The 26,816-nt window shown below is 35.4% G+C and overlaps 5 protein-coding genes across 9 annotated transcripts; 2 read left to right on the forward strand and 3 right to left on the reverse strand.

The window, feature by feature from the left end:
- On the forward strand, positions 184-5,257 carry LOC107626263 (LL-diaminopimelate aminotransferase, chloroplastic). Of its 4 annotated transcripts, none has more exons than XM_021116563.1 (10): positions 184-397; positions 537-643; positions 1,098-1,165; positions 1,949-2,065; positions 2,184-2,246; positions 2,994-3,098; positions 3,348-3,398; positions 3,662-3,982; positions 4,387-4,593; positions 4,804-5,257. In XM_021116563.1, the coding sequence occupies exons 1-10, from the start codon at positions 318-320 to the stop codon at positions 5,095-5,097; spliced, it is 1,413 nt and encodes a 470-aa protein (XP_020972222.1). In that variant the 5' UTR covers positions 184-317; the 3' UTR covers positions 5,098-5,257. The 4 variants fall into 4 exon arrangements, with proteins under 4 accessions (XP_020972222.1, XP_016184589.1, XP_020972221.1 ...); XM_016329103.2 differs by having other exon boundaries at positions 537-610; XM_021116562.1 differs by having other exon boundaries at positions 198-397; positions 534-643.
- LOC107626261 lies at positions 5,463-8,411 on the reverse strand. Its single transcript, XM_016329100.2, has 2 exons — positions 8,068-8,411; positions 5,463-7,610 (listed from the first exon to the last, which is right to left on the reverse strand). The coding sequence occupies exon 2, from the start codon at positions 7,486-7,488 to the stop codon at positions 5,728-5,730; it is 1,761 nt and encodes a 586-aa protein (XP_016184586.1). The 5' UTR covers positions 7,489-7,610; positions 8,068-8,411; the 3' UTR covers positions 5,463-5,727.
- On the reverse strand, positions 8,593-11,352 carry LOC107626262 (squalene monooxygenase). Its single transcript, XM_016329101.2, has 8 exons — positions 10,875-11,352; positions 10,659-10,770; positions 10,409-10,583; positions 10,163-10,331; positions 9,858-10,076; positions 9,509-9,784; positions 9,149-9,427; positions 8,593-9,045 (listed from the first exon to the last, which is right to left on the reverse strand). Exons 1-8 carry the CDS (start codon positions 11,130-11,132, stop codon positions 8,932-8,934), a joined length of 1,602 nt encoding a protein of 533 aa, XP_016184587.1. The 5' UTR covers positions 11,133-11,352; the 3' UTR covers positions 8,593-8,931.
- On the forward strand, positions 19,107-22,053 carry LOC107626268 (malate dehydrogenase 2, peroxisomal). The gene is made up of 10 exons (XM_016329106.2): positions 19,107-19,254; positions 19,390-19,464; positions 19,644-19,859; positions 20,080-20,394; positions 20,571-20,660; positions 20,757-20,840; positions 21,219-21,254; positions 21,372-21,461; positions 21,545-21,639; positions 21,746-22,053. The coding sequence occupies exons 2-10, from the start codon at positions 19,393-19,395 to the stop codon at positions 21,816-21,818; spliced, it is 1,071 nt and encodes a 356-aa protein (XP_016184592.1). The 5' UTR covers positions 19,107-19,254; positions 19,390-19,392; the 3' UTR covers positions 21,819-22,053.
- On the reverse strand, positions 21,938-25,446 carry LOC107626269 (transcription factor bHLH25-like). Of its 2 annotated transcripts, none has more exons than XM_016329107.2 (5): positions 25,347-25,446; positions 24,810-24,889; positions 24,033-24,569; positions 23,321-23,689; positions 21,938-23,051 (listed from the first exon to the last, which is right to left on the reverse strand). In XM_016329107.2, the coding sequence occupies exons 2-5, from the start codon at positions 24,843-24,845 to the stop codon at positions 22,977-22,979; spliced, it is 1,017 nt and encodes a 338-aa protein (XP_016184593.1). In that variant the 5' UTR covers positions 24,846-24,889; positions 25,347-25,446; the 3' UTR covers positions 21,938-22,976. The 2 variants fall into 2 exon arrangements, with proteins under 2 accessions (XP_016184593.1, XP_020972223.1); XM_021116564.1 differs by having other exon boundaries at positions 24,810-24,858; positions 25,347-25,444.

Raw genomic sequence — 26,816 nt, forward strand, 5'->3', positions numbered from 1 at the left:
AAATTCCCACATCACGTGCTTTGCATGCTCCATGGTCGTGCTGCTAATCTCGTAAAACACCGAATCAGCAAATATTACATGACTCCAACCTTATTCAGATATAATTTTCCTTTTATTAATTAAAGTTAAACCATGTTTACTGTATTATTATTGAGATTTGAGAGAGGAAAATAATAGGGTTTACCCGTTTACCATTACAACCACTAATACTACATAGTGTTAGAGGCTTAGTGCCGCACCTTTGTTTTGTAGTTTTGGATCAACGCATATTCACTTCAGTAGTAATCTCTGCTCCTTTCTCACCTCAAGCTCCTAAAATGTCCATCACACAAAGCCTCTCCACTCCGCTCTCTTCTTCTTCCTCAACTTTCCTTGCTCCCTCCACCTTCAATCCCAGGTAATTTCCCTCCACTTCAGTGCACCCCATTTCATTTCCCTCTTCTTACCCAGAAATCGTTTTTCTCAAAAGATTTAATCAAAATTGCATCTTTGCTCTTTTTGCCCTCCAAAGTTTTGATTTTTGTTCTGGAATGCAGGAGTCAGGTGACGTTGCCCGTGAAGAGCTTGGGCGTTTGCAAATGCATTGCGGCACCACAAGAAGCTGATACCGGTACCCTGCAAACAAAGCTCCCTTTTTTTTTGGGATGATGTGAATATTATGGTTGTTCTTCTTATTGTCCCACTATGCATTAGCTATGGTCCCCTTTTGCAATTTCTTGGGTGAAAAGTTCATCACACAAGCTTCTTGGGTAGCAATTTCCGAGATTTTTAACTGCCTTGGAATGGTAGTCTTGTGCTGTTACTGTTAAAGGATCGGACACATAAACCTTTACAAGTTTTTTTTTAGCTCGTAATTTTAGACTTATGTGTGGACTATTGATATTTAAATGAAATTTAGACCGTATGTTGGATCCAAAAAGAAGAGCCTAAATTATTTGATTGTTGCTGAATTTGGATGGGTTGGCTTGTACTAGATTACTAGTGGATTGTGTTCTGGAAGGGTTATTGGTAATGTCATGGTGGTTCTTGAAAAAGAGCATGCACGTTTCTCCGTTTATATAGTATTCAAGATAACATTTTTTGTTTCTTCTTTGAAGCCTACAAGACGAAGGTCTCTCGCAATGGAAATATTGCTAAACTTCAAGCCGGGTATCTCTTTCCGGAGGTATTTGCTGCTACTTCATCTTTCTGCTAACCTTCAAGCAGTGGTAATTCATTAGTTCGTATGTACTTGAGTTCAAATGGAAATTCACTATGCATGATTTCTTCCCATGGGAAGCTTTGCACAGAAAAGATTATTTACATAAATGATTTTCATATGTTGAAGGGGACTGGAAAATTGGAAATGTATTGAGGCATTGAGCTTGATGTTCCCTATATTTCGAGATGAAAGATTGCAAATTCTTTCAGGATAAAGAACATGTCAATGATAAACTTAGGAAAGTTTTAAGTACTCTATTTATTTATTTTCTGTGACCAGTTTTCCCTTTTTAGTTTGACTATGGATAAGTCAATTTATTTCTACTTGAACAGAATTAATATTCTTTCAGAGCCATGCATGTAATGTTAACAAGGGATGCCTTTGATTAACACGTCAAATGGTTTTAAAGGAAAATATTTTGATTAATTATTTTTAAGTATCCAAATCGGAAATGAGGTGTAATATCTGACATGGTCTCACTCCTTAACAAAGCACTTCATTACTGAGATTTGTTTATCTATCACTAGAGAGGCAAAAAGGAATAAGTTGCGGAATTTGTGTCATTTTACTCAATCATTATTCATATACACTATGTAATAAATGTGAAAGTGAATATCCTTCTCTTTCTTTCAACCTTTGACATTGCTTTTTCATATGACATGCAACTACTTTTTCCCTCACTTTTCACTTCTCCTGTTTTCTTTGCTGTGCATATTTTTTTTAATTTTTTTTTTTTGAAAAAAAAAGATTGCTAGAAGAAGGAATGCACACTTGCTTAAGTACCCTGATGCCAAAGTAATAAGCCTTGGAATTGGTGATACTACTGAACCCATTCCTGATGCCATAACTTCTGCAATGTCGAAGGTAAAACTTCAATGTGAATGAAGCTTCTATATTTTTCAAGTGTAGACTTTGAGAACTAACATATGTTTTGCTCCCTCTCATGAAAACTTATTAGCATATCTCGTTTTCCATTTATCAGAGATCACATGCATTATCAACCGTAGAAGGATATAGTGGTTATGGAGCTGAACAAGGTGAAAAGGTATGTTGCATTGACATCTTCTAGAGCTTTTTTTGCTTTGCCCATTTTTCATTCTTGTATCCTTCCATAACTTACTTTACTCTTTTGTCCTAGTTTCAATTGTAAAAATAATTCATGGCAATGCTAACTGGAAAATAAGAGGTGCCCTTTTTTTATCCTTGTAGAATTTCAGGGAAGATATTTTGATATCTTTGTCTTTAGGAGCCTCCAACCACATCCTCAGTATGTTTGTCTGTTGCATAGTATATGCCTTTTCTCAACTGAAATTTTAGTGTAAAACAAATTCATGACTTGTAATAAATTTAAGTGGGTAAACTTTTCCAAGTTCTTCACTCAGGTTTTGAAAATGGATATTTAGCCTTCTTTTAATTCAGAATGAACTATGCAACATAAGCTTTAATTCAGAGTAACAAGATTAGCAGATCATGTGACATTTTTATTTCTTTTTTGTTCTGTTTTACTTATCTAAAGTTTAAAATGTTATCTTCAAAAACTTCTAGATAACATGAGTATTGTCTTTTGTGGGGAGACCCATCTTTTCAATTAATGTTAATATCTAGCCTTGGGGAGTTCAGTTAGACAGCGCAAACAGTCTCACAATTGAAAAATATAGTTACTTCATTTTTTAAATCTAATATGTTTTTTACTTCATTTTTTAATTCTAGTATGTTTTTTCTTTGTTGCTAACTATTTTCCACATCAAAATTTATGATGCTTGGGAACTGAGGCCATCTCTAATCTATGCAGCCATTAAGAAGTGCAATTGCTTCAACATTTTACCGTGATCTTGGCATTGAAGATGATGATATATTTGTGTCGGATGGAGCAAAGTGTGATATATCTCGCCTTCAGGTTTGTTTTATTTCCTTCCCCCCAAATCCAAAACATAATCTCTCCAACTTAAAATCGCATTTTATGCCATGTCTTTTGCCTTGACCACTTACTCTGATTGGGTTTGAAAATTCTTCCTTCAGAGAATGGCACAGGGCCACAGGGGTTAGGGGTGGCATGCTAATTAGCATCTGAAGTTTTCTGCAAAGCAATCAATGAGCTCTTCCTTAATCTAACTAATTTATTTCTTGTACTTTAATTCTGTGGCAGATTGTCTTTGGGTCAAAAATTAAAATGGCTGTGCAAGACCCATCATACCCGGTATGTATATCTTATTCTTTTCAATATGGTTTTCTCTATACATTTATGCTTCAATATACCAAAACTGTTGACATTTATCTTGATTGTTGCAATTATGGCACTTAAGATTATCTATCTAGAAATACTAATAAAGATTTGTAAAATATATAGTTTTTTAATATTTTTGCTGGAACTGGAAAAAATCAACCTGGGTTTTCCTGTTCAAGTGACTGACCTTTGTAGCTAATTCTCTGTAAATAATGCCACTTTTAATTAATATGCAGGCCTATGTAGACTCGAGTGTAATTATGGGCCAGACTGGCTACTACCAGAAGGATGTTGAGAAGTTTGCAAACATCGAATACATGCGATGTAACCCAGAAAATGGTTTTTTCCCTGATTTGTCTTCTATTTCTCGACCAGATATCATCTTTTTCTGCTCGCCAAACAACCCTACTGGTGCTGCGGCAACAAGAGAGCAATTGACCCAACTTGTTAAGTTTGCTAAGGACAATGGGTCTATAATAATCTATGATTCAGCATATGCAATGTACATCTCTGGTGACAACCCACGCTCGATCTTTGAAATTCCCGGAGCCAAAGAGGTCAGTCTGTATTATGATTTGATGTTTAAAAATCTGTCCTTATCTTCATTCATAACTGCAATTATGATACTTAAGAGTGCATGGCTTATAATAAAATGCAGATAATGTCAATTATTTGGAAACAAGTTCCATGCCTTTTGCATTTGGTTATTGTAATAGGTGTTCCCTTCCTTGAAAGTCTCTTGTTTCTTGCATGACTCATGAGAAGTTGTAGCTTGGATCTAATGAATATTTTGTCTGAACAAAGTTATATCAGGAAAGTTGTTCAACATTAGTATAACATTTTGTTAAAAGTTGCCAAAAGTTTGCAATTCAACTATGAAACTGCTTTTTACATTTGACGAATACCGTTGATTTCTGTTGGATATCTGTGTATATGACTGAGTGGTTATGGCAAATTGCAGGTTGCCCTTGAGGTTTCATCATTTAGCAAGTATGCCGGGTTCACTGGAGTTCGACTGGGTTGGACTGTGATTCCGAAGCAGTTGTTGTTTTCTGATGGATTTCCTGTTGCCAAGGACTTCAATCGTATTGTATGTACTTGCTTCAATGGTGCATCAAATATTTCCCAGGCTGGTGGTCTGGCTTGCCTTTCACCAGATGGCCTTAAGGTCAGTTATTTAGTTTATTAGTTGTTTAACTAATCCATTCAATACACCATGGAAGGTATCCTCTCTTGCTCTGCCCTTTCTCCTTCCACACCCTAGAAAAAGGGTCCAAGAATTTATCATCCGAGAGTTTGTCGTCACTCATGCACGATTACATGCTTTCTTAATCATTTAGAAAAAGCTACATAAGTGACTTGCTGCGTTTGAATGCAGGCTATGCAAGACGTTATTGGATTCTACAAAGAGAACACTAACATAATAGTTGAAACATTCGATTCGCTTGGATTCAAAGTATATGGGGGGAAAGATGCCCCGTATGTGTGGGTTCATTTTCCCGGCAGAAACTCATGGGATGTATTCGCCGAGATTCTTGAGAAGACTCATGTTGTTACAACTCCTGGAAGTGGTTTTGGACCTGGTGGCGAAGGTTTTGTCAGGGTTAGTGCTTTTGGTCACAGGGAAAATGTTTTGGAGGCATGTAGAAGATTCAAGGAGCTATACAAATGAATTTAGAATAATGCTGATCTAGCTCTATTGGACTGGAGAGGCTGTTTCTTTTTACCAATAAATACCATTGGTTTCCTTGGAATTTTAGATTATGATGTTAAGACAGTTGTTATCAATTAGAGACATCTTATCTTGTGGCCTATTTGCCGTTTCATCATCACCTTATGGTCCTGGAGCCTGAGGCAGCACATGTTTAAGTAGATAATGTAAAAGGGTCATGTTTGTATAAAATAAATGTCAAAATCAAGCTATAACCTAAGCCCAAAATGGCTGGGCAAACGTTGCCCCTAAGTGGATAATCCACGGCCAAAATACCTTAGAAATCCAAAAAAATTCGAAGTGAAAAATAAAAGACAAGGAAAATGTATAAAAGCGAGCAAATTTCTTCTTCATTTTATTCTACTCTGTTTTTCTTACTCTTTCTACAACCAAGCCTCTCTAGATTTTGATTACAAACCTGCCAATGCTCCAAAGAAAAAAAAAACGTCGTTTCTGTTACACCAGTTGATCGGTGATACGTCTATCTTACATGACCTGAATATTAAGCAGGTCCTAAACATAAGGCTCCCTAGAAGCTAATATGCTAGCTCTTTGATGAACTGCACAGTAAAAATTAGACAACTAAAACTGTTATATGCTATTGATCATCTTGATCATGTCTGCTTTGCAAGTTGTCTTGTAATGTCCGGTTTGATTACACCGACTACAATGCACTGTATGCTTCTCACGGTTAAGGACCTCCACACACATTCGTTTCTTTTCAGGGCGGCCTGGTGGTCTCCTGAATTTTGGTGGTCTTACAACGATGATATCATCTTCCATGGCAGACTCTTCTGTTTTTCTCCATTCAAGCTTTCCTGGAAGAGGTTGTATTTCCTTGGAATATGTTTCTCTGTAACTTGTAACAGTGAAGCACTTCATGGTAAATGAATAGACATCCTTTCGACATGAGACAAGGGCAGCAACTGCATGGGAGCATGGGATCCCATATAGCTGCCAATCACGGCAGGAACAGCTATGGCTACCAATATTTACAATGTCTGATCGATCAGTGGAAAGAACTTCAAACTCTACTTCATCTGATCTAAGGACTTGATATGTAGGTGCCTGACTAACAGCTTCAGAGATTCGCCTCTCAGCTGATGGGGCAAGTACAGAACACCATGAAGTGCTTATCGATCGCCTCTCATCAAACTCACTCTTAAGCTTGCTATGAATCCTCTCAATCACCTGGATGATTGGTAACTCTCTGGTTTCAAGAATCCATCTGTTGAACTCCTCAATATTAGAGGATAGATGGCCATATCGAGTCCCTTCAGAATACACAAGGGCCCATTGGGAGGGATGAAATTGCTGTAACCATTTAGCAGCTTCGGGAGAGATCTCCTCTATGTCGGCCATTTTTTCTTTGAACGAAGCAGTTGTGGTGGCATATGCAGACTGCAACAGAAGGTGGACAAGCCTAGAATTCTTGAACACCTTGCCAATGCTTTCGCTTAAGTGACGCAAGCAGAATGCATGAGACGAGTTTGGAAACTTCCTTCTCACTGCATCCACAATACCTTTTTGCCCATCTGACAAAAATATAATCTTTGGTATGCTTCCATTATTTAACTCAAGTGCCTTATGCAACTCAGACAGGAACCATGTCCAGCTGTCATCATTTTCAACATCGACAACACCAAATGCTAGTGGAAACAAACCTCCATCAGCATCAAAAGAAGTCGCCGAAAGCAATGTGCTAAGGTATTTACTCTTCAGCTGGATTCCACCAAATCCAACAATAGGCAAACAACCATTAAGGAAACCATGGATTGATGCATGAAAGGAAACAAAAAGCCTCTGAAAGCGGTTATCTGGACCAGTGGTAAACACCTCTGCAACACTTCCAGGGTTTGTTTTCTTTATCTGTTCACAATATGAAGGGAGCAGGCAATACCCTTCTTCAGAAGAACCATAGATTGCCGCAAGTCCCCGCTCCTTAGCACGCCAAGCTTGCTTATATGGTATAGTTATCCCATATTGTTTCTGGATATCGTGTAAGATATCTTTCGGCTTATAATTAATGTTTTCTCGCAACCTTTCTTCTATAAAACCCACAATCCAATCAACAGAAGCCTGGTGGTGGCCATTGTGAGCATTTCTCCCACATGTATGGGTTCCTTCGAGACTTCGTATAGTAAATGTTGGGGAATTAGGTAGCTTGACAGCACGGATTCGCCATGGACAGCCATCTGAGGCACACTTAGCAAAGTAGCGAATCAGGTCACTTTTGATAATACGAAGCTCAAAATGCTGTGCAATAGCAGCTTCTTTAATTGCATTCCGGAATGCCTTCACATCAGGGAATTCTTGACCAACAACAAAAGTGTGGTCTTCCATTAGTTCCATGATGTCAAGGTTTTGGGTCTAAACTCCTATAAGGTAAAGATCAACCCCTCAAACCTGCAATAAGCTAATAACAACACCATTTTCTCTGCTATATGTGTAAAAGTGCTTCTTCGCTAAACAAACTGTAGTAATCCAACAAAAAATAGAAATAGCACAGCTAATCAATACGTAATGTTATAATTGAATTCAACAATGAATATGCATGGCAAGGATGTTAATATAAAGCAATGTTAGTCTGTTACTAAAATTACTATTATGTGTCCTGAACCCAAGAATAGAAACAATTTTGAAGTTTATCTGAGTAGAAAATGCTTTGTTGCAGCAGCTTATAAACAAAATATAATCAATAAAAGGTGTTAAGACGAGTATCACACAAGTTTACAACATGAAACAGCTGAAGCCAATTGTCAGGAAAGAAGGAAGGATTGAAAAAAAAATTCAATTTTGTCTTCAACCAAGTTCAAAAAAAAGGGTTAGAAGTCTAAATAGGAACATTAGAACGAGGTGAAAGAAAATCAAGATATGAAGCTCGGGTTCGTGAAAACGACAAGGGGACAAAAAAGGGAGTAGCTTGGTTACCTGAAGAAGTGGAGAAGAGAGTGATGAGAGTCACTCGAAGATCGATTGGCGTGTCATCCTGTGAGTGAAAAGAGACAAAGAGAGAAGATGGTGGGAACTGGGAAGTGGAGGTGAACACTGAACTGAACAGCTTTGGTATTGTGAACAAAGGTTAGGGTTGATTGGGTCACTTTGAGGTCTTTTGCGTCATTTTAAAAGTAGGGGTATTTTTGACATATCAGTTCCAACTTCCAACCACTCCTACTCCTACAACGTCTTCCTCCAAAATAAATGTCATAATAAATTAATAAAATGACTTTAATCAAGGTGTTAAGATATTTTTTTTATTATAATTCATTTTTAGGTGACAGTTTTTTATTATTATTTTTAAAACAGCAAAATTCTCTCTACTAAATTTTTGACTAAATACTTAGACTTTATTAGTATTTTGATTAAATATAAAAAAATCAGTTAAATTTATATTAATAGTTGATTTTAATATATATGTAGTATGGTTGTACTTGTGAATAACAATTCTAAATATTGCATGAATATTGAATAACCAATATCCTAGCTTATATGATTCGCAATGAATGAATACTATCTACATCCTATTTTGTGGCCATTATGATTTATGAGCGCTTCAATTGTGACACTAATGACGTCCATTTAATTCTGAATACCATACTAGCAGCCAAAAGCCGTGGACTTACTATCAATTTTACAAGTCTGATGCTTGTAAACTTGGTTTTGGTTTGGCCTTTTGGAATTCCAAAAACGTTTAATATTATGTAGTACAATATTATTCTTTTTAGCAGTATTGGACTACCACATGCCTAAAGAATGTGGGAACTGATTTCTATCTATTTCAAGATATGTGTGTATTCAATGATGGGAATGAATAGGAGGGGTTCTGTAATATGCCGGCACAGTTGCAGGGAAGAACATTTGTCTCACTCCTTCGGCCTTGATAATGGGGAAAATGATGCCTGATGCACCCTGTAAGAAAAAGAGAATTTATTGATTTTGACTATGATTTAGTTTAGTAATGGAACGACAACTGATGAGTAAAAAACAATAAATTCTAAGAAAAAATGCTTACTGAAATCAGTCTAGCTCCGATCCAAATCCGATTGGGAGAAGGAAATGGTATGAGCAGGCGGCCGACACCATATATAGCAACAGCAAAGAAATGAGCAACGAGGCTGAGCGGCCGCGGATTTAGGCCGGATAGTAGAGCTATTGGTCCATTTGAGAAAACACCTCCAAGGCTCAGATAATCAAAACATGCCTGGCGCATTTCTTTCCTAGCAGGATCAGGTGATGCACAAAACACCTTGTATAATGCACCAGCTAAAGTGTTTATTGTAGATGCCACTGGCTGCAATTACAATCATGATTTGCACTAAGACATGTAAGAATGCTCAATACATTGATCTCAAACTAATGATTACTTACTTACCTTGCGCAAGGTGTAGAAAGATTCAAGATAGTTGCAAAGAGAAGAAGCATCATGGAGATCATGCAGAGGCTTAAGCAGATCCCTTAGCACAACAATGTCAGACAAGGCCACGGTCATTCCTCCTCCGGTTAAAGGGTGGCGCATGTTGAAGGCATCTCCCATCAGAAGCGCGCCGGGAGTGGGGTAAGGCCAAGCAGGCATGCTTCTATTTGGCATTGTTCTTATGTTACCCTTATCAACTGCTGCTATAAAAGAATTATACAACTCTCCAGGAACCTGAAACATCAAACTTTCCTAAATTATTTAGACACAAAAGGTTACATCATACAAGGTACTCTCATATTGGTACCTGAGGAGCTACCACAGTTTTCAAATAATGAGCCATATCACCATTACCAACAGAAGGTAATTTTTGGCCAGGCACATCAACCAAACATCGAATCTCGGTGCTGCTGATTGGATAAAACAGAATTGGTGAAGGATCACCCAAGATAACATGTCCATGATTTGCATATGGCAGGTTACAATTCTCTAAGACAAGGCCTACAAAATGAGAAGGTACTTCAACCTGCAGAAACAATCGCATCTCTTAATCAACAATGCTGAATAATTACTCTAATGGAGTTGAAAATGAATCCAGTATCTTTCCTTTACCTGGGGATTGCAAAGAGAACGCCTCAAATTGGAAAAGCATCCATCACATACTATGGTCAGGGGAGCCTTTGCTATGAACTCTTGTCCACTCTTGGTTTTGTAGTGCACACCTTTGATGGTTCCATTTTCTTCAAGTAGAGATGTGACAGTTCCTTGCTCCAATTTTACACTGCACAAAATTGGGATTGAATTTTAGAGACAGTTGAGTTCATATATCAAAATGAAAGGATGATGAAGGGTGTGTACTTTGGAAGAGAAGAAGCCTTTTCTCGCATTCTCTGAATGAAGCGGCCGTTGTGAAAGCTTCTACCAGAAACATCACTGTCAAAATTTTCCAAGGGATAAGACAGCCTGGTGTTCTTTCCATCCTTGTAAAGAGCATAGCCAAACACTTTCTGAGCATCAATCTGGTCTACACAATCTGCAAGAATTCAAGAATCCATTTATTTAGAGTTTCAAGATATGATTTTGATCAATCTTAGATTTCCTTGCTTACCCTGAAGACCCAATTCAAGTAACTTGAGATATCCCCCAGGCTGAAGCAATTCACCAACAATTCTGTCAGGTTCATTCAAGTCTCTTTCAATCACATGCACTTGCCTTCCATCCTATGATTACCTCAAAATGAAATCACTCATCATTCTAATAGGCTTCTCTAAAACATCTTCTTTGTCTCTCATACAAACTTGGGTATAAAGAAAAAGCTACATACCTTTCCAAGCGTGTAAGCAAGAGCTGCACCGGCAACTCCGGCGCCGACAATGATAACATCTCTGCTTTCTTCAGCCTCTTGAGTGTATGCTCCTCCATCTTGTGATGCCTCTGCTGCAGACCCTCCTTTAAACTTAACATATATTGATGAACTTGAACCTGTGATCTTCCTCTTCTCTGAAAAACTGTAGACCGAAAACAAAAACACCAAAGTGCTAACCAAGATCCCTCCCACTCCCACAATATACTGATATTCCATTGTTGATTTGTTCAAAGTCTTGTTATGAATGTGTTGCTTTTATAGGGGGCAGTTGGTTGTAGTTTTCAATACTTAACTAGTAAGTATAATTCATTATTTTCAGTTATTTGTTTGCTTTTCTCTTAATTTGGATATCAAATTTTTCCTTGAGAGTCAAGAAAATGGATTATTCATTTACGTATATAACTACCCCTCCTATTACGTTTGTCCTTCTAATATTTATTTGCTTATGATGGAATAACAAAATAATGTGTAAGACAATTGAATTGTTCCAATAGGCATAGTACAAACCATACAGTAAAATGTGAGATTGATTATCGATTCTATAACTGTCCTTACAGTGGCGGAACTTGAAGCAAAATTTTGGGGCAGATAGAAAATAATTATCAACATGTTTTTGATTTGGATCCCATTTAAGATAAACTCATTTAATCTCATCTCTCTAGTTCGGGTGATATTGCCAAATTTAAAGCCGTTTTTCAAGATCTCGTTCTAAAAAGTTAAGATTAAAGTCATCAGATGTAACTTTTTGAACTTTTGAAAGGTTATATCTCACTTTCTTCGTTATTCATTAAAGTAGAAGAACTATCTACAGGTGTTGATATTGTAAAAGTTATATGTTCTCCTTCTTAAATATTAGCCTTCCTCTTAAAAAATGTATCAATTCTTTGATTTTTATTATTATTTTATATAAAAATTTAAATATATATCCTAATATGTAAAGAAGTTAGAAGGATAAATATTAAAATTTATAATTACTTAAAATGAATCCCAACTTTGAGGTTAAATAACATTCTTGTGAATTTAATACTATGCTAACTTGTTGGCTTCTGCATTCCTTCCATGTTATATTATGATAATAAATAATGAGTTCTTTAAAATGGAATTATATATTACTGTGGATATCATTTCATTTCTTTTAAATACGAGCTCGTGTTTAACGAGGGGAAAATAAAAATTATACGAGTCCTCGCAATGCACGAGTTGACACCTACCTATGTGAATGTGAATTTGCCATCATATTTTATGAAAGGGGAGTGCTAGGAGAACAATGAAAATTTTGAACAACATGAACAACCACCAATCAAATGAAAATACACTATATTCTAATTTAATGTTACTAATTAAATTTATTCTTTTAACCCTATTAATTCACATTATTTACACATTGTTCAAAAATTTTGTTGATTATCTATACTTTTCCTTTATGAAATTAATTACAAACCATATGCAACATGTTCTCGTAGCAGCCATCCACTTAAGACGTAACTTCAATATCTTCAATTTCCGTCAACTTCGCGCTGTGCCGTACACTACAAAAAGGATTTTTTTTTTTAATTATTTAAATTAAAAAATATAATTTTAACAAAATGTGTTATATATAGAAAAGTTATTATTTTAAATTGACATTACACATTTGAAATACTCTGCCAAGAAAAACGTGGACAGAGAATATTTAAAATGTGTAATGTCGATCAATTTAAAATAATAATTTTTTATATATTACAAATTTCAATAAATATTATATTTTATTATACGAAAAATGATGTCGAAAAATGAAAACCAACCGTCTTTTTATTACTATTGAAATTTAGCTAAGGAGATAATTGATTATGACATTTTATTCTATTCTAAGTTAATTTAATTTAAGATGCCCTCAAAATCTTTTATTTTTATTGTAATTATGTCTACATTATAATAATAATCCGTAATTGTAGATTCTGTAACAAGGCTAGCTGGTCATATTTAATCCTAGTAACTGTAGTTATAGTTAGATTATGGACATGGACAGGTACTTAAATATGCAAAATTCGTGTATAAGTCAACTAGGATTATAAGTATAGTGGAGAATACGTCACACTTTCCCTTTCTTGTTTATAAAATTACCCACATCATGATTCATGGATGTGTTAGACTGTTGGTATTAAGAAATGTAGGTGGGTGTCCCAAACTCAAAAGAATATGTACAAATAAATTCAATTATCTATGTGTTGGACTTATGAGATTGCCTACTAAACAAGTCTTTCATATCCACACCACAAATAAATCATTTTTTGTTTTTCATATTGGAATAATAATGGTATTTTTTTGAAATGTGAACTGATAAAGTGTTAGAGAAATAGAAATTGAACCGTCTGATTTGTGAGAGATACAAAAATAAATACATATTAGAATATAATATATACATTAAAAATAAATTTAACAATATATATATTTATACACAAATATATAATAATTTAATTTTATTGTTGATTTTGGTATATATATAATATTTTTACATAAATTTTGTATTATGAAAGTGATTAAATTTACACAATTATGACAAGTTGGGCCGCGTTTTTTGTTGAACAAAGTTGGGCTGGCTTAATAACAAGCTAAGAATCATAGGCTAGGAAAGAATAGGGATTGGGCTTTGTGTTCATGTTTACCCTGCCAAAATAAGAACGAAAGGAAATATCAAAAAAGAAAGACAAAAACCCATTTTCAAAGAGCTGATTCCATCCAGGAGGAGATTGGGCATGAAGCTGTCGCCGATTTAGGTAGGAGGAAGGGAGAGTCAGGCATCCATGGAGATTGTCTTTCAATTTGGTAGCACTGAGGAAGAAGAGCGTGATTTGCTTCATTTTGGTTGGGACTTGGATAACATCTTGGGTGTTTGGGTTGGATTTTTTTAAAGCTTCACTCATGTATAAATAGAGGCTTAAGTCTCAGACAATATCATCAATAACAATTCTCTCTCTATTTATATTGTCTATATACAAAATTTTTCCTCTTTTTTTCTTTCATACATTACTACATATATTAGTAATATATATATATATATGAATCATCTCTTTTATATTGAGATAGTAATTGTGGTGAATATTACTACTAGAGTTATCTAATTATATTTTACATTTTATATTTGTTATCTCTTTCTTATTTATTTGTTTAGTTATTTTACAACACGTTATCAACACGAAGCTTTAACGAAATTTTAGGAAGACTTCAGGTAACAAATTTTTATTATGTCGAAAGTCTTTCATCTTGAATATAATGCTTTTGATATATATGGAAATAATTATTTATCATGGATGCTAGATGTTAAAATCCATCTTGATTTAATGGATCTTGAAGATACCATTAAAACTGAAAGTAATACATCGCAGAAGGATAAAGCCAAAGCTATGATTTTCCTTCGTCGTTATCTTGACGAATGATTGAAAAATGAATATCCCACATTAAAAGATTCTGCAGATCTGTGGAAAGACCTTGAAGAAAGGCACAATCATTAAAAGATGATGATACTTCCTCAAGCCTGATATGTTAGAGAAAATTTTCTCGACCTTCCATGCCTCGAATGTGCTCTTGCAGCAGCAGTATCGAGAAAAAGGATTTAAATTTTTTTGAGCTAATCTCTTGCTTTCTTGTTGCTGAACGCAACAATGAGTTGCTCTTAAGAAATCAAGAATCGCGCCCAGCTGGCGCCGCCCCATTTCCTGAAGCAAATGCGGCAAATTATAACCCCAGAAGAGGTAAATGGCAAGATTTTGATAACAAGAAAATTTATGGAAGGAAGAGAAATTATGTTCACAAGAAAGGATCTCACCAGAAGTGGGATAAAGAAAGAAACAATGGGCAAAATAAATCAATTGAGGATAAATGCGTCCGTTGTGGTGGAAATGGCCATTGGTCACGTACTTGTCGTACCCCAAGGCACCTAGTTGATCTTTATCAAGCATCCTTGAAAAGGGATGACAAAGGAAAGGAAACAAATTTTTGTTTCAAATAATGAAAATTCCACCACTCATTATGATCTATCTAATTTCTTTGAGGATCCTGAAGGAAATATTGGCTATTTGATATGTGTGTGTTTGTTAAGTATTCATGTGAACAATTTTACTGTGTATGTACTTCTACTCATTTTATTATTATTATTATTTGTCTTTGAAGAAAAATGGCAAGGACATATTCTGAAGATATTTTCCTTGTGGATAGTGCAAGTTCGCACACTATTCTTAAAAGTAATGTATATTTTGTCCATCTTGTGCTAAAAGAAGAATATGTTAATACCATTATTGGCTCAGGCAATGTGATAGAAGGCTCCATAAGAGTTATAATTTTGTTTCCTGGAGGAACAAAATTTATAATAAATAATGCACTATTATCTACCAAATCTTTGAGGAACTTGTTGAGTTTCAAAGATATTCGCCGAAATGAATATCATATTGGAAAAATGAATGAGGAAAATCATGAGTATTTATGTATCACAACTCATGATTTAAATAAAAAGGTTATATTAGAAAAGTTACCCTCACTTTCATCTAGATTGTATTATACTAAGATTAGTGCAATTGAATCACATGCCATTGTAAACCAGAAGTTTACTAGCCCAAATGAATTCATAACTTGGCACGACCGATTGGGTCATCCGGGAACAACCATGATGCGGAGAATTATTGAAAACTCCCATGGACATTCACTAAAGAACCAGAAGATTCTTAAATCTAGTGAATTTTGTTGTGCTGCATGTTCTCAGGGGAAGTTAATTTTAAGGCCATCACTAGTAAAGATTGGATTTGAGTCCCCTGAATTCCTAGAAAGGATTCAAGGTGATATATGTGGACTTATTTATCCACCATGTGGATCTTTTAGATATTTTATGGTCCTGATAGACGCATCTTCGAGATAGTCACATGTGTGCTTATTATCTTCTCGCAACCTGGCGTTTGCAAGATTATTGGATCAAATTATTCGATTAAAAGCACAATTTCCAGAAAATCCAATCAAAGCAATTCGTCTTGATAATGCTGGTGAATTTACTTTCCAAGCCTTTGATGCTTATTGTATGGCTAATGGAATAAGTGTTGAACATCCAGTAGCTTATGTTCACACACAAAATGGGTTAGCAGAATTGCTTATTAAACGCCTCCAATTAATTGCTAGACCCTTACTTATGAGAACAAATCTCCCAACCTCAGTTTGGGGACATGCTATTTTACATGTCGCAGCACTTATTCGTTTGAGGCCAACGAGTTACTATCAGTTCTCTCCTATGCAATTAGCATTTGGCCAGCAGCCAAATGTTTCCCATTTAAGAATATTTGGGTGTGCGATATATGTTCCCATTGCACCACCTATTCGCACCAAAATGGGACTCCAAAGAAAATTGGGGATATATGTTGGATATGATTCTCCCTCTATAGTGAGGTATCTTGAGATACAAACTAGAGATGTATTTAAAGCCCGGTTTGCGGATTGTCATTTTGATGAATCAAAATTTCCAACATTAGGGGGAGAGAATAATTTTTCTGAAAAAGAACTTAATTGGAAAGCATCATCTTTGATGCATTTAAATCCTCGATCAGGACAATGTGAACTAGAAGTTCAAAAGATTATATATTTGCAAAGAATAACAAATGAATTGCCTTATGCATTTTCCGATACAAAGAGGATAACCAAATCTTATATACCAGTGAAAAATGTCCCCATTCGAATTGATGTCCCAGTAGGACAAGTAGCCACTGAAGCAAATTCACGCCAGAAGCGTGGCAGGCCTGTCGGTCCCAAAAATAAAAATCCTCGAAAACAAAATAAGGTAAATACTATTCCTGTTGAAAAAAATATAGTAGAGACACTTGCAGTTGTCTAAAATTCTGATATAATGTTAACGCCAGAAGAGATTCAGATACTTGAAAATTGTGAAAATGATGAGATCTCGATAAATTATGTCTTTACAGGAGAGAAATGGGACCGAAATAAGACAATTATCAATGAAATATTTGCATATAATGTGGCATTAAATATCATGCATGAAATTAAGGATCTTGAGCCAAGATCAGTCGAAGAATGTCGACAAAAAAATGATTGGCCAAAATGGGAAGCAGCCATGAAGGCTGAATTAGACTCACTTGCAAAACGTGAAGTCTTTGGACCTGTAGTCCATACACCAGAAGATGTAAAACCTGGTGGATACTGGTGGGTATTTGTGAGAAAACGAAATGAGAAAAATGAAGTTGTGCGCTACAAAGCCCGACTTGTGGCACAAGATTTTTCACAAAGGTCCGATATAGATTATGAAAAAACGTATTCCCCTGTAGTGGATGCGATAACATTGTGTTATTTGGTCAATTTATCTGCATATCATAAACTGCATATACATTTAATGGATGTGGTAACAGCCTATTTGTACGGCTCATTAGATCGAGATATCTATATGAAAGTCCCTGAAGGACTAAAGATATCTAAACCATCCAGTGAATATTCGCAAGTGTTATACTCAGTTAAATTGCAAAGATCTTTATACGGTCTAAAGCAATCTGAACGAATGTGGTATAATCTTCTTACTGAGTATCTGGCAAAAAATGGATTCAAGAATGATGATATCTGTCCATGTGTTTTCATAAAGAAATCCGCATCTGGATTCATTATAATTGCTGTGTACGTTGATGATTTAAATATCATTGGGACTCCTGAAGAGATTCCAACAATTATAAAAACTCTAAAAGAAGAGTTTGAGATGAAAGATCTTGAAAGGACTAAATTTTGTCTCAGCCTGCAGATCGAGCATATAAAAAATAGGGTCTTTATTCATCAAACAACATACACAGAGAAGATCTTGAAAAGATTTTATATGGATAAGTCACATCCCTTGAGTACCCCAATGATCGTAAGATCTTTGGATGTGGAGAAGGATCAATTCCGTCCTAAAGAAGAGAATGAAGATATCCTTGGTCCTGAAGTACCATATCTTAGTGTCATTGGAGCGCTAATATATCTTGCTAATAATACACGACCCGATATATCATTTGCTGTGAATTTACTAGCAAGGTATAGTTCCTCCCCAACCAGAAGACATTGGAGTGAAATCAAGCAAATCTTTCGATATCTTCATGGGACAGTTGATATGGGATTGTTTTATCCATATGGATCCAAGTCACAATTAGTTGGCTATGCAGATGCTGGATACTTATCTGATCCACATAAAGGGAGATCTCAAACAGGATACCTGTTCACATATGGTGGAACTGCTATATCATGGAGGTCCACGAAACAGACGATTGCTGCAACATCCTTTAATCATGCCGAAATACTAGCGATACATGAAGCTAGTCGCGAGTGTTTTTGGTTCAAGAATTTGATCCAATATATTTTGTCATCATGTGGACTGATTGATCATAAGATAGCTCCAACTGTCCTGTTTGAAGATAATACATCATGTATTGCTCAACTTAAAGGCGGATACATCAAAGGTGATAGAACAAAGCATATTTCTCCCAAATTTTTCTTCACTCATGATCTTCAAAATCAAGGGACAATTGATATCCAACAGATCCGCTCAAGTGACAATCTGGCAGATTTATTTACAAAGTCACTCCCAAAATTCTCCTTTGAAAAATTGGTACATCAGATTGGGATGCGTCGATTTCGAGATATTAAATGATGTCGACAAGAGGGGGAGACTGTACTCTTTTTTCCTTGGTCAGGTTTTTTTCCATTTGGTTTTTCTTGACAAGGTTTTTAATGAGGCAGTCCCCATCACAAAGGATATTGTACTCTTTTTCCTTCACTAAAGTTTTTCTCATTGGGTTTTCTTTAGTAAGGTTTTAATGAGGCATAATCTTAAATGGTCATTCAAGGGAGAGTGTTGTGATAAACATGATGATGTGGATGACCTTTCAATACATGGCCAGTTGATTTTTCCTATGAAAGAGTGAAGCTCCCAAGTTAAATTGAGCATTAATGAAGTTTGAAAATTTAAAGCTTCACTCATGTATAAATAAAGACTTAAGACTCAGACAATATCATCAATAACAATTATTTCTCTCTATTTATATTGTCTATATACAAAACTTTTCCTCACACACCAATTCTCTCCGTGTAAAAAAAAAAGAGTCCGAAAATACAACTAGAAATAAAAAAGCACAAGAGAAATATTAAATTGTGAAATGATTGCATCACACACTTCAAAAAGTTCACCACAACGCAATTTGGCTCTTCTCTTCTTCACTAAAATCCTGAGATCCACATTCACTTTAGCTCAACATTATCAAAAACAAGGATAAGCCTTCACAACAATTGGGTTCCACACAAAACTCTTCTTTTGCTTCTCATTTTAATATTTGAAGAAAAAACATTGGACGTATGTGTCAACTTCTTGGTTCCCATTATTTCTCATTTATATATTTTATCCATTCATCTATATTATTCATTTACCCCCATATATAACAGACAGTGCTAACTGCTTCTAACTCTTGTTTCTCAAATACTTTCATAGAACATGGAAGCACGTGCAGCGGCTAATCATCGTATTGCAAGAATCACCTCTCATCTTCAGCCACCCAATTTCAAGGTTTGTTGCAAAGGGTACTTCATAGTTGATATAACATTACATAGCTATAAGAAGCCTCAATGATCAGTATTTAATGAATCAATACTACATAACCTGGAAATTTTCTAAAATTTGTGTTCCTTGCATAAACTCGAGCTTCTATTATTGCCAAAGATTAGTGCTTGATCATGTGATGACAGGATGGTGGTGATGTTCTTGTTGAGAGGGCTGAGTGCAGGGCAAAAGGAGGGGCACCGGGATTCAAGGTGGCAATCTTGGGGGCTGCTGGTGGAATTGGCCAATCCCTATCTTTGCTGATGAAGATTAATCCCTTGGTCTCAGTTCTTCATCTCTATGATGTTGTTAACACCCCTGGTGTCACTGCTGATGTTAGTCATATGGACACTGGTGCTGTGGTAATCTCCTTTTACTGTTTTCTTCATGGATTGTTGCAGAATTCTTGATAATCGAATAGCAGCTTATCACAAAATTGTTGTCTTTGTGTTAAATGGGGATGTTATTTAGGTGAAGCTTATATGAATTGATTTTATAGCCAAATTGGTGCTGGAACTTAGTAATCTATAGCTGCTATGTGTTGTTATGTTCAAATTATTCCCACTTTTTTGGGATTGTTAGGTTCGCGGCTTTCTGGGGCAGCCGCAACTTGAGGGCGCACTCACTGGGATGGACCTGGTAATTATACCTGCTGGTGTCCCAAGGAAACCCGGGATGACAAGGGATGATTTGTTTAAGATAAATGCTGGAATTGTGAAGACCCTTTGTGAAGGAATTGCCAAGTTCTGTCCCAATGCAATTGTCAACTTGATTAGCAATCCAGTGAACTCCACTGTTGCAATTTCTGCTGAGGTTTTCAAAAAAGCTGGTACCTATGATCCAAAGCGGCTGCTAGGTGTTACAACCCTGGATGTTGTGAGGGCAAATACTTTTGTGGTAAGCATTACTTTCCTGTTCTTCCTGGAATTATAAGTAGAGAGTCTTGAACACACTTTCTGTAGGTTAAATGTTATGTCAAATTTGTGATGATAAATATTTTTGAAACAGTATACTTTATTGCTTGAAATTAACTAAGTAAAGACTAATGTAAGTCAATCTGTTTATCCATGCAGGCAGAGGTACTTGGAGTGGATCCAAGAGAGGTTGATGTTCCAGTGGTGGGAGGTCATGCAGGAGTTACAATACTGCCTCTTTTGTCGCAGGTGCAGAGTCCTCCCTTAAGCCTTCTGTTCCCCGCTTTTTAAAATCTAGAACCCATGCTTATCTTTTTCTTTCAAAACTGTGTATTTTGTTTGTAGGTTAAGCCTCCTAGTAGCTTCACTGCAGAAGAAGTTGAATACCTGACAAATCGCATCCAAAATGGTGGAACAGAAGTTGTTGAGGTAAATGCCATACAAGTCAATTGCTTAAAGATGTAACTGAAGTAGAAGGGACAGGAAGCAAAAAATGAAGTTTGACTCCCTTTCATCCTTCCTTCGAATTTATTTCTGCTTAATGCCACATATCACCTATGATATATTATTCATGGCGAGTATAATGCTACAACAACTATCGGTTACTCCCAGTTCTATTCTACGATAATAATTTTTTACTAAAGGAAAATATAATCCGATACTACAAGTAACGATAGTTAACTAACATTATTTTCATATCCATGACAGTTGAAATTTACAAAATCTCAAATATTGTATCCTATCCCTTGTATGTATCTGGTTTGTGATTGATCCACCATAATATAATCACGATTATTCATGTTACAGGCAAAAGCTGGAGCTGGTTCTGCAACACTATCAATGGTTAGCAGCTTATATTTATTATGTGTATTTCTATGTTTACAAGCATTGTTAATTAGTACCAACTGAGTCTACTCCAAGTGGCAAGACTAACTTGAAAATCCACTCTCGATTGAGTAGGCATATGCAGCTGCCAAGTTTGCTGACGCATGCCTCCGTGGCTTGAAGGGAGAAGCCGGAGTGGTGGAATGTTCTTTTGTGCAGTCCCAGGTGCCATGTTCAAGAACTTATTTCATTGCACAGTATAATGCTATACTTTTTTACTTCTCATTTTAACATTATGTTTTAAACAGGTGACGGAACTTCCCTTCTTTGCAACCAAGGTACGTCTTGGTCGCGGTGGAGCAGAAGAGGTATTTCAACTTGGTCCCCTGAATGAGTATGAAAGGTATGATAGGAGATTACTAAACTCTTAGTATTTAGCTAATATCTTTGTTGGAATTGGTAGCAGTAATGTAACACAAAGTAAAGTTCTGATGTTAAATACTTAACAGGATTGGATTGGAGAAAGCAAAGCAAGAGTTAGCAGAAAGCATCCAGAAGGGGATAGATTTCATCAGAAAATAAGTGATATGAGGAAAATCTGTTTTTGTCTTCTTCTATAATGACCCTATGTACTATTTCCCCCTTGTTCATAGTAAATTCTTAAGAATATAGTATTCCAAATTTTTGGTGTCATCCATTCCTTAAATGTTGATCTTAAAGGATTTGGCATCAATGGAAGCATAATGATCTGAAAGACAATATACAAAACTGGCCTTTTGTACTATTTCCATATACCACTGTTTTCTTTAATCTTTCACTTATCCTCCCAACATATTTGTTTCAAAAATCATGATCCTTCAATAATATAATTATATGGAAAATATTAAGTGACATTCATGAAAAATTCTAATACATTGAGGGGCTGGCAGAGGGCGAAATCATAACAAGATCTTTAGTATAATCTTCTGTGGGGACTAAGATTATAAAGAATGTGTACAAGGATTCACTTGGCTAACATTAAGAAAACATATAATAATATTAAAACCCTTCTCATTTAACATTTATGGTCTCCATTTATCAGGACAACATTCACTATTTTGAAGCATTTTTCTTTTGCATGCTGATATATGCTAATGCCGTGCACGAAAACATGCAAGTTAAACATTCATACAAATAATTGAAGATACAGTTATTCATTGACTTGAACCAAACATTTTTGGTACGAAACATTTTTTTATTTAACAGAAATAAACCTACAAGAATGCAACAAAAGGCCTGTTTGTCGAGACCACCCAAAAAAGAACCAATGATCCTTTTTCTAAAGATTTACTTCAAGTAGAAGAAGAACTGTGCTAGAAAGTAGAAACAGATGGGGTTGAACTTTTCAACCTGATGCCAAAAAATGCCTAGCAAGCTGTACAAGCCACTGTAGAAACATGATGGGGTGGAACCGTGGAAGTAACATGATCAACTTGTTGATCATGCAAAAAGTATATGTTGACAGAAAAGCCCCTCATGCAAAATGAACCACTGGTGGCAATGTAGCATGCTTGAGGTAAATAATGGTTTGGTTAAGGTGGCAGACATTACAGGCTTTGCAAGTTGCAAACATGAACATAAATGAAGTAACATAAACTGCTATGTGTATATATAGTTGACACTAGACAGTAAATCCTATTATTTATTCTTATACTTTTGAGTGGTGACGGATTCTGCTTGATTTAGACAAATGGAACTTCTTCAAATGATAGATGCAAAAGCTGAGCGCAGGTTTCTCACAAGCTCCTTCACTGTCATGCAAAATCCCTTTTCCATCTGCAAATTAAAAAACATTTTTCCTCATTGAAAGAAAAATTATGTTTGCTACAAAAAAAATATGATTATGCATGCATGGAAAATTAGAAGTCGAGCTATTCTTTTTTTCCTTGGCACTAACATTATCCAGATATACCATGATCAACTATAACAAATTATTGTTGATGTATCTATTCTAAAAAGTGACAACATAGTTCCATTTTTTGATTTAGTTGTTAGGCTGTTATTTGCATGTAGCTTTCATTCCATAGAATTGGTACTCAAGTTACCTGAGCAATAATAGTTATATCTAAGGCCCAGCTCCCAAACGTCATGGCACTGCTATTGGTAACTTTTAGATGGAGTTTCTCAATTTGATTGATTGATTTTTCTACAACTCCTCTGTTCTTCTCGCAGTGGATTCTTATGAGAACATTTTTATCACAGAATCTTGCTTCAATTTCAGGTAATGCCTCATGGAAGATACCCTCATATTCTAAAGAAGCGTCTTCTGCATCATTGGATAATTGAGATTTTTTCACAAATACTACAGATTCCACAGCTTTTCTCTTGTTCTGTTCTTCCTCAAGAGCCTTCACCTTCTCTTGCAATTGCTTTAAGTATTTGATAGCATCTCCAAGAACAGAAGCTTTGTCTGTCTGTTAGTAGCATGTTCAAAAAGAGATCAATGGATGCATTTATGTGTTAGAGCAACAGCATGGACAAAAGAACACAACCACCACAAAATATATATTCAATTCCACATATTTATGAGCTTCCTGCTAAGCGTTAAATAGAGTTCAACTAGGAAACCAACTACTTTTTGGCCAATATCAGCCAACTTTTTTGAAGTTGCCCTTTTACTCTAAATTCTAAACACCAGATCTTAAACTACTAAACAAATGCTCCAATATATGTTCACAGTTATGAAAGACAGAAACAACAAACAGTCAACTAAGAATCATAACAAGCCAAATATCACTTTAACCAAATGTTGTATACCTTCTGTAGTCCAGGAACAAGGGCAGATAGAGCAATGAACCGCTGGCTGAGCTTCTCTCGACGCTTCCTTTCGGCTATTATGTGGTCTTGAGGTTGAGAAAGTCTAGAACGTGGCCCTACATGCTTAGTCGCCTGACTAGCCTCGAACACATATTGATTTCCTAATGTTCCTTGAAAGTTCATGTCTTTAGGAGTTGTGTCATTCATTTTAGGACAAACCATCTCATCCTTAGACTTCACCACTTCCAACTGGTTTATATAATTGGGATCCACAAATGAAAGAAGAGTTGAGCAAGAAGCAAATTGTGCCTCGGATGGAGTTTTAGTTGGACACCAGCTATTGTTCTTGAGATGTTTTGTAGGTCTGTCAATGTTAGAAAGTGAAGTTTCCATGGAAGTTTTGGGGTTGAAACTGGGATGAGAGAATGAATGTTGCTGTAAAGTCTCTCCAAAAGCAGCAGCAATCGGAAGTAAAGTAGGCTCATCAATAGAGCTCAAATGCCACTGATGAAGATAGGTAGGATCTTCCATTATTTCCTGCAAATTCAGAAGAAATTATGTTCATTATAGTCACTACATACAGAAACATTTCAGGGTCTTCATAACACATTTTATCAACCAATATCAATATTCAAAACCAGAATGACATAGAGTGTATATTCACATTTCAATTCTTCATTAGATATTTGCCTTGATTTCCAAATACAGTATAAAATAATGCATACTTATTTATGTTTTAAGAATAATGATTTACAGCACAGGAGCTTTATATCTTACCAGATCAGTTAACCCTCTGAGGGAAGAAATATCCATAAGAAAACAACTCCTGCAATCAAAAGAGCTCTCAAGAAACTATCCTGGAAGAGAAGATTCAGCTAGAGTTGCTGAGGTTTTGGAACTTAAATTTTCAGCAGATGATAGTAAGTTAGTAACATCTGCTAAATACTTAAATGGCCATTAAAGCCTAAAACATTTGAAGAAGGAAAGCCCCTCATACCAAAAACACAACACTCCCATGCACTAGCATTTAAAGCAATTATATTCTTATGCACTTGCAGCTTATATATACTACTAGTGGTGCTTCATAATTTGTATGTTTAATCTTTTTTAAATAAAAAAGATATAGTATGTGAGTTAAAAAAGTAAAAGTTCAGCATCGGAAAGAAAAAATTAGTTTCTTTTTTTTTTTTTTTAAATTACCATTGTGAAATTACCATTGTAAAACACAAAAATTGGATTTGAGAACATGGTATATATATGTATAGATATAGATAAAGATGTACATTAATAATGTGAGTTTGGTGAAAAGCTTACTCATCAACAGATGTGGCAGTTTTTAAGGTTGCTGATCCCCAGTCCTCACAAATAACATGGTATACTATCACACACATAGCAGTTGCAGTTTATATACACACAGATAATTTAGGGAGGGATTTACATTTACCTAGAAACTTGTGGGGGGTTAAGTGCCCCGGTTACAATTTAAAAAACTTTTTATTACTATATAATGATAATATTTATTTGTCTCTACTAAATAATTAAATTTGATCCTATTATATTAAATTATTATAAAATTAGTTGAGATTCGAAAAAATATTATTTATTTATTGGTTTTTTTTTTAGAATATTAGAGATATAACTATTAATGTTGTCTCCTCCTATTAGCTTAACCTTTTGGGATGAGTGGTTTCATAACATGGTATCAGAGCTAATGTATAGCCTTAAATTCTAGACTTTTGAACATAGAGTTTTGATACCGTACGAGAAGTGCTAGGGGTCAGCAATTTTTGTGATTTGTAGCCATCAAATAGTCATCAATGTTTTTAATGGTGTGAGATTTCATCCAATGATGTGGGATTACTCATTTTTCTTTTGCTGGTTATATGTTGGCCAGAATTTAATAAAATTGCTGGCCTAGACTTTTCCATGTATGTATTTCTTGTAATTACTTCAGGCTCTACATGACCCCTTTGTATAATCTCAAGCTAGAAAAGATATGCTCACGGGTTTTTTATGTGAATAGGCTTGGACAACCAGAGATACCTTATTTTTGTAAAAACTGTACATGAGTGAAAGAAAATGATATATATCTCATTTTATATTCAGTTGCTCCGTTCAGCTGAAAAATTAATAGCTTCAGTCTTTGTTGTTTGTAGACTTTTTGAGATGTTATTCACCAACTAATCATTGAAATTTTGAATTAAGTGTTGACAAATCAAATGATCATGTTTGAGAATGTGGTCCCTCACGCACCATGTCCAATGCCTCAAGGTACGTACTTATTTTCCCAATTCCCTAAAGCTACGTTCCTAGCTGCTTCCTTCTTAATTGCCTCTCGTTAATTTTCTTGGTCAAAGATTACTTACAATCATAAGCAAAGAAAATAAAGAAGCAATTCAAGCTTATTAGCCATGGCCAACCAATTCTCTAACAAAATAGCACATAACTATGAGATATTGTGGGATGATATTAGTCACCAATATAATTAATTACTAGTTGGTTGGTTTGAACTTTTTTTTCAAACATGAATCCATAATTCATATTAAGCATAAGGTTATTCATACTGTAATAATTATAAAGCTGAGTTTGCCACATTTAGGTGGAACACAACAGAGTTAATAGTTTCCATTGACGTGTGAAGTTATAAGTCAATTGCCAAGTGGCATTTGTAGTTAGAAAATCTAGCTAGCAATGGTGTGGCACATTGAACAGCCGTACTAGGACCCCACACAGTAACAAAATATAATTGCTACCATAAATTTGAACTCTAATTTGTTAAACATA

The sequence above is a fragment of the Arachis ipaensis genome, chromosome B02 (genome assembly GCF_000816755.2).
Source record: "Arachis ipaensis cultivar K30076 chromosome B02, Araip1.1, whole genome shotgun sequence".
NCBI classification, from domain to species: domain Eukaryota; kingdom Viridiplantae; phylum Streptophyta; class Magnoliopsida; order Fabales; family Fabaceae; genus Arachis; species Arachis ipaensis.